Genomic DNA, 7,804 nt, shown 5'->3' on the forward strand with positions numbered 1-7,804 from the left:
CCCACAAAATCCCGGCACTGACGCCAGCCCCGCCGGGGGGTGACTCTTCCCAGATTTTGGGATCCTTGGACGTCTTTTCCCCCCCTTTCCCGGTTTGTTTTTTGGTTTTTTTTTTTCCCTCCGTGACGTCGCCGGCTCGCTGTGATCTCATTTTAATGAAATCATTCCCGAGCCAAGGCTCCACGTCTGGAATTACGACTCCAACCCCGTGATCCCGCGTTTTTTTATAAATACACGAGGGAGGGGGAAAAGGTTTCCAGAGAGAGGGGGGAAAATATCCCGGTCCCTGGAATAAAAAATAAATAAAAATAAATAAAAATCAGGGAAGAGCCAGGGAGGAGAAGTTGGGGAAAGGCTCCTGATGCCTCTTTCCCGGGAGTGATTCCACACAAATCCTGCCCATCCCAAGCATCCAGGAGAAGCAGGTGAGTGCCTGGATTTCATTTATTCCCCAATTCGGAGAAACTTTAAATATTTCGGTGTTTTCCATGGGAAAGCAGATTCCAAGGGGGTTTTTAGGGAAAAAAATATAAATAAATAGGCAGGGTAGGGAAAAGCAATCCAAGATGTTTTGGTGTCAAGGGATTCAAAATTCCCCTCGCTCTCCCTCGTGAGAAAAATTGGGATTTTTTGGATTATTCCAGCAATTTTGGGAGGCAGATGGGGAGGATGAGGAAATCTCGGGAAAAGGGAAATCAGGGAGATAAATCCCTGCTGTGGCTGCAGGGATGGGGAGGAGAGCGAGGCACAGCCCGAGCCCGCCCGGATTTTGGGAATCAGCACCGGGAAAAGCTCCCCGGGGAAGCACCAGAACTGCAGGAGTCTCCAGGTCCCACCCACAGTTTTATCCCAGACTTACTTTGGAATTTCGGGGGAATTCCGCCGCATCCCGGTCCTCCGCCGCCGAGGAGAGGCAGCAAATCCCCGATCCCGCTTTTCCAGAGCCAGATCCGGGCGTTCCTCTCCTTCCAAGCCGGTTTTTTTATTATTACTTATTTTTTCAGGCAGCATCCCGATCAAATTCCTGGGAAAACGCTCTCGGGTATCCCAGCAATTCCCGGCAGCGCGGATTTAATTCCCGTTTCGTTCCCACTTCATTCCCATTTCCTCACATCCACCGCCGGTGGTTTCCCTCCTTTTCCTGCTTTTTTTCTTAGCAAGGAGGAAACGCCAATTCCAGCTTTTTTTCCCGCTCCATAAAAACTTCCTGGAGCGCTGGGGCACGATCCTCACCCTACCCCCGGCAGAAATAAACCCGATCCCAAAAAAAATCCGCTTTTCCTTGCTTTTTTTTCCCTTGATTTCTGCTCCTTTTGCCGGGATATCCATCCCCGCGAGGAGCGGGAATGGGTGTGGACGGCTTCAGCCGCGTTTTCCCCTTGTCCTGCCTTTCCCTTGGCTCAGCTGAGATTCCCGGAGTTTTGTTAGGCGGGAAAAGCTGGGAAAAAATCCCAGGAAAAAGGAGAGGGAGGCGCTGCTCGGAGATTCCAGGCGGGGCAGGAACATCCCGGGGATCTTCCAGCAGCTTTGCCAGCTCTGGAAGGGATTTTGGCGGCATTCCCGTTCCCCAGGCGGGATTTGGGAATCATCCCCAATCCCAAAATTCCCAGCCCGAGCATCCCATCCTGCGGGAGCCCCGGGAATTCGCTGCGGGTGGAGCGAGGTGAGGGGGAAAAGGGGAAGCTTGGGGTGGGGGAAATCTTCATCCTTTGGGAATCTCAGCCATGGAAAGATCCCCATTCCCAAATTTCCATCTGCTTTTCCAAGATAAACTAAATCTTGGGATGTTTAAATGGCCAAATGGGATTTGGGGCTGGAGGAAAGGATATTTAGGGATCATTTGGGATCCTAATTGATCCCTAAATGATCCCGTGTGGAGGGTGAGTGCTGGGAAGGGATTTCCTGCCTGGATCCTGCAGGAACAGCTTTCCCTGGATCATCCCACGGCTCTTCCTCCTCCTCCTCCTCCTCCTCTCCCACCCACATGCAGGGAAGGGCAGGAGGATGGAATTTTTTTTTGGGGGGGGGGTGGATTTTTGGGGAGTTTTGTGGGATTTTGGGAAGGGGGAAAATGGGAGGTGAAGAAGTGGAGATGGAGCGGCCCCATTGGCACCAAATCTCCCCTCGGGGAGATGGAAAAGGGAAAAAAGGGAAGAGTTCAGGGAATGAACATCCCAAATTTCTCCCCTTTTCCATGGATAGCAAAGAGCAGAGTTAAAGGGAATAAAGGTGCCCAAAATTCCCACTCTGAGGAACGGCAAAGGGGAAATATAAGGGGAAGGAGCTGCCCAAAATTCCCCCTCCAAGGGATGGCAAAAGGCAGAATTTAGAGGATGAAAATTCCCCAAATTTCCCCCCCAAGGACCAGCAAAGAGCAGAATTGAGGGAATAAAGCTCCCCAAAATTCCCCCTCCAAGGACCAGCAAAGGGAAGAGTTAAAGGGATAAACCTTCCCAAAATTCCCCCTCCAAGGGATGGCAAAAGGCAGAATTCAGAGGATGAAAATTCCCAGATTTTCCCGTCCATGGACAATAAAGAGCAGAGTTCAGGGAATAAACCTGCCCAGAATTCCCACTCCAAGGGATAGCAAAGGGAAGAGTTAAAGGAATAAACCTGCCCAAAATTCCCACTCTAAGGGATGGCAAAAGGCAGAATTTAGAGGATGAAAATTCCCAGATTTTCCCATCCATGGACAATAAAGAGCAAAGTTCAGGGAATAAACCTGCCCAGAATTCCCACTCTGAGGAACAACAAAGGACAAATTTAAGGGGAAATGTCTGCCCAAAATTCCCCCCCACAAGTGATGGCAAAGGGATAAATCTTCCCAAAACTCCTCCTCCAAGGACCAGCAAAGAGCAGAATTGAGGGAATAAAGCTCCCCAAAATTCCAGCTCCAAGGACCAGCAAAGGGAAGAGTTAAAGGGATAAATCTTCCCAAAATTCCTTCTCCAAGGGATGGCAAAAGGCAGAATTCAGAGGATGAAACTTCCCAAATTTTCTCTCCATAGACAATAAAGAGCAGAGTTCAGGGAATAAAGCTGCCCAAAATTCCCACTCTGAGGAACCACAAAGGGCAAATTCAGGGGAAAGACCTGCCCAAAATTCCCTCTCCAAGGACCAGTAAAGGGTGGAATTGAGGGAATAAAACTCCCCAAAAATCCCCCTCCAAGGGATGGCAAAAGGCAGAATCTAGAGGATGAAAATTCCCAAATTCCTCCTCCAAGGACCAGCAAAGGGCAGAATTGAGGGAATAAAGCTCCTCAAAATTCCCCCTCCAAGGACCAGAAAAGGGAAGAGTTAAAGGGATAAATCTTCCCAAAATTCCCACTCCAAGAGATGGCAAAAGGCAGAATTTAGAGGATGAAAATTCCCAGATTTTCCCATCCATGGAAAATAAAGAGCAGAGTTCAGGGAATCAATCAGCCCAAAATTCCCTCTCCAAGGACCAGTAAAGGGCAGAATTGAGGGAATAAACCTGCCCAAAATTCCCGCTCCAAGGAATGGCAAAGGGCAGAATTGAAGGAATAAAGCTCCCCAAAACTCCTGGCCCAAGGGATGGCAAAAGGCAGAATTCAAGGATGAAAATTCCCAGATTCCCCCTTTCCCGGACAGGGAAGGGCAGTTCCAGGGACCGTGGCTCAGCAGGTGACAGATCCCGGACCACGGATGGGGTTGGGATGGATCTGAGGCTCATTCCCCATTCCCGGGGGTATTCCCAAGAAATCCCGCTGCTCCCCGAGCCCCAGGGAATGAACCGGGCGGCTCCCAACCCCAAAATCCAGGATGGAATTCCAGCCCCAGCCAGGAACTGCCGTGCGAGCCGCTGGCCACAAGATGGGGCCAGAAGATTGGGAATGCCAGCGGGATTGCAGGGTTTTTGGGAATGCCAGTGGGATTCCAGGTTTTTTTGGGAATGCCAGCAGGATTCCAGTTTTTTTTGGGAATGCCGGTGGGATTCCAGGTTTTTTGGGGAATGCCAGCAGGATTCCAGGTTTTTTGGGGAATGCCAGCAGGATTCCAGGGGTTTTTTGGGGGGAATGCCAGTGGGATTCCAGGGGTTGTTTTTGGGAATGCCAGTGGGATTCCAGGGGTTTTTTTGGGAATGCCAGCAGGATTCCAGGTTTTTTTGGGAATGCCAGCGGGATGCCAGGGGTTTTTTTGGGAATGCCAGCAGGATTCCAGGGTTTTTTGAGAATGCCAGCGGGATTCCAGGTTTTTTTGGGAATGCCAGTGGGATTCCAGTTTTTTTGGGGGAATGCCAGCGGGATTCCAGGGGTTTTTTTTTGGGAATGACAGTGGGATTCCAGGTTTTTTTTGGGAATGCCAGTGGGATTCCAGTTTTTTTGGGGGAATGCCAGCGGGATTCCAGGTTTTTTTTTGGGGGGAGGAAAGCCAGAGGAATTCCAGGGTTTGGTTTTTTGGGTTTTTTTTGGGAATGCCAGTGGGAATCCAGGGGGCTTTTTTTTGGGAATGCCAGCAGGATTCCAGGTTTTTTGGGAATGCCAGTGGGATTCCAGTTTTTTTGGGAATGCCAGCGGGATTCCAGTTTTTTTGGGAATGCCAGCGGGATTCCAGGTTTTTTGGGAATGCCAGAGGGATTCCAGGCGCTGGGAGAGCCCACGCAGCCTCGGGGCTGGCTGGGGACATTTCTCCACCCTGGGAATGAGCAAAAAAGCCCCACGGGAAATCCTTGGTGGCTTTTTGGTGGCTTTTTTGAGAAGTCAGGGGGAATGAAGGGAGATGGGGAAGAGTTTGTGGAGCGGGAGAGTTACCCAGGGATTCACAGCCCCCAAAAATGGGGCAAAAAGAGCCAAAAAAGACCCAAAAATGACAATTTTTCAAGTAGGAGGAACCGGGGGATGGAGCAACTGTGGAACACCCGAGGCCAGGGCTGGAGAGGGGACACGGGGATGTCACACGAGGCTGTCACACGGGGCTGTCACATGGGGCTGTCACACGGGGATGTCACATGGGGCTGTCACACGGGGCTGTCACACACGGCTGTCACATGGGGCTGTCACATGGAGCTGTCACACAGCTGTCACATGAGGCTGTCACATGGAGCTGTCACATGGAGCTGTCACATGAGGCTGTCACACAGGACTGTCACACGAGGTCGTCACACGGGGATGTCACAGGGGGATGTCACACGAGGCCGTCACACGGGGCTGTCACACGGGGCTGTCACACGGGGCTGACACACGGGGCTGTCACACGGGGATGTCACACGGGGTTGTCATATGGGGCTGTCACACGGGGCCATCACACGGGGCCGTCACACGGGGCTGTCACACGGGGCTGTCACACGGGGCTGTCACACGAGGCCATCACATGAGGCCGTCACACGGGGTCAAATCCTCTCATCCATGGAAGTTCCATGGAAGTTCCATGAAGGAAAGACCAAGTCCCGTCCTCCATGGAAGCTCTGTGGAAGCTCCATGGAAACTCCATGAAGGAATGGCCAAGTCCTCCTCTCCATGGGAGCTCCATGGAAATTCCATGAAAGAAAGACCAAATCCTCTCATCCATGGAAGCTCCATGGACATTCCATTAAGAAAAGGCCAAGTCCTCTCATCCGTGGAAGTTCCATGGAAGTTTCATGAAGGAAAGGCCAAATCCTCCTCTCCATGGAAGCTCCATGGAAGACTCATGGAAGTTCCATGGAAGTTCCGTGAAGGAAAGGCCAAGTCCTCTTGTCCGTGGAAGCTCCATGGAAGCTCCGTGGAAGCTCCATGAAGAAAAGGCCAAATCCTCTCCATGGAAGCTCTGTGGAAGCTCCATGGAAACAAAGGCCAAATTCTCTTGTCAATGGAAGCTCCATGGAAGTTCCATGGATGTTCCATGAAGAAAAGGCAAAATCCTCTCATCCATGGAAGTTCCATGAAGGAAAGGTCAAGTCCTCCCCTCGTCCATGGAAGCTCTGTGGAAGCTCCATGGAAACTCCATGAAGGAATGGCCAAGTCCTCCTCTCCATGGCAGCTCCATGGAAGCAAAGGCCAAATCCTCACCTCCATGGAAGTTCCACGAAAGCTCCATGAAGGAAAGGCCAAATCCTCTCATCCATGGAAGCTCCATGAAGGAATGGCCAAGTCCTCCTCTCCATGGCAGCTCCATGGAAGCAAAGGCCAAATCCTCACCTCCATGGAAATTCCATGGAAGTGAAGCTCCTTGGCCATCCCACCGCTCACCCGCACCCCAGGAGCGAGGGGAATTCAGGGACCGGGATGGGATGAGGAGAGGCCAGATCTCCCCAGGGAAGCTGACGCCCCTCTCTGCCCTCCCCTCGCTGTCTCCAGGCCACCGCCATGTCCCGCCCCGGGCTGCTGCTCCTCCTCATCCTGCTGGGAGCCGCCGGCGCCGGCCGCGCCCTGAGCCTCCCCAGCGCCGCCTCCATCTTCAGCTGCCTCAACGCCGCCCTGTCGGAGGCGCAGAGGGCCCACCCCGAGGAGGAGAACGCCGTCCTGGACAAGCGCGGCGCCGAGGCACCGTCCCTGGAGGAGGCGAACGAGGAAGACGAGGAGGAGGAGGCGGCGGAGGAAGAGCTTGGGAAAAGGACATTCCCGGGGGACGGCCACTACAAATTCCCATCCCAGGCGGCGCCAGCGAAGGGCAAGAGCTCCCCGAGCCGGGCCAAGAGCGACCGGCGCACCAAGGTCACGCTGTCCCTCGACGTCCCCACCAACATCATGAACATCCTCTTCAACATCGCCAAGGCCAAGAACTTGCGGGCCAAGGCGGCGGCCAACGCCCACCTCATGGCCCAGATCGGGCGGAGGAAGTGACGGCGCCGCCGCCGGAGGGGACTGATGGCCGGGTGTGACATCGGCGTTGTCTCTTCCCGACCTCGCGTCCGCGTTCCTGCTCCTCCCCTCCTCTCCTCCCCGCTCTCCTCCGTCGTCCCCTCTGGACGTTTCCGTGCGCAGGGAAGAGGTTCCTGTCCCCAGCGGGGCACGGGGGACACGTCACCGGGGAAGGTTCCTGATTAAAGCTGCCATCTCTGGAGTCTCCAGTGCTTTGTTGTCCCATCTCCCGCCCCGGCTGCTCCGTCGGGATTCCAAAACCTCCCCCGGCTCGGCCTCGTGGCCCTGTCCCCGCCACGGCCCTCCCAAATCCCGCCACGAGCCGTCCCTGCCACAGCCACCAATCCACCAGGAAGGGAGAAGGGAGAAGGACAGGGACAGCCTCGGGAGGGATTTCCCAGTTCCTCCAGCCGCGTTTTCCCTGAGTTGGTCACCAGCACCTTCAGCATCAACCTCCCCACCCACACGGCCCCGGTGTCCCTGGTGGGTCCTGGCCAGGGCCACCCCATGGCCTCAGTGTCCCCAAATGGATCCTGGTCAGGGCCACCCCATGGCCTCAGTGTCCTTGGAAGGTCCTGGCCAGAGCCACCCCCTGGCCTCAGTGTCCCCAGACAGGCCCTGGCCAGGGCCACCCCATGGCCTCAGTGTCCCCAGACAGGCCCTGGCCAGGGCCACCCCATGGCCTCAGTGTCCCCAGATGGGTCCTGGCCAGTGCCACCCCATGGCCCCAGGCGGGTTTGGATCCCAGCAGTCACAGGGAGCTCCGTGGCTGCTCCAAACCCACTCCAGCCCAGCCTGGATCTTTCCCTGTGCTGGATCCATCCCACCCCACCCCACCCTACCCCATCCCATCCCGTCCCATCCCATCCCATCCCATCCCACCCCATCCCACCCCACCCCATCCCATCCCATCCCATCCCATCCCATCCCATCCCATCCCATCCCATCCCATCCCATCCCATCCCATCCCATCCCATCCCATCCCATCCCATCCCATCCCATCC

The 7,804-nt window shown here is 54.6% G+C and overlaps 1 protein-coding gene across 1 annotated transcript; it reads left to right on the top strand.

The window, feature by feature from the left end:
* The first annotated feature begins 6,305 nt into the window (after window positions 1-6,305).
* UCN3 (urocortin 3) lies at window positions 6,306-6,960 on the top strand. Its single transcript, XM_063397141.1, has one exon. It carries the CDS (start codon window positions 6,306-6,308, stop codon window positions 6,780-6,782), a length of 477 nt encoding a protein of 158 aa, XP_063253211.1. The 3' UTR covers window positions 6,783-6,960.
* The last annotated feature ends 844 nt before the right edge of the window (window positions 6,961-7,804 follow it).

Source organism: Prinia subflava, chromosome 4 (assembly GCF_021018805.1).
Source record: "Prinia subflava isolate CZ2003 ecotype Zambia chromosome 4, Cam_Psub_1.2, whole genome shotgun sequence".
NCBI classification, from domain to species: Eukaryota; Metazoa; Chordata; class Aves; order Passeriformes; family Cisticolidae; genus Prinia; species Prinia subflava.

Coding starts and splice junctions, on each gene's coding strand:
- UCN3 (XM_063397141.1), top strand. CDS start 6,306: ATGTCCCGCCCCGGGCTGCTGCTCCTCCTCATCCTGCTGGGAGCCGCC.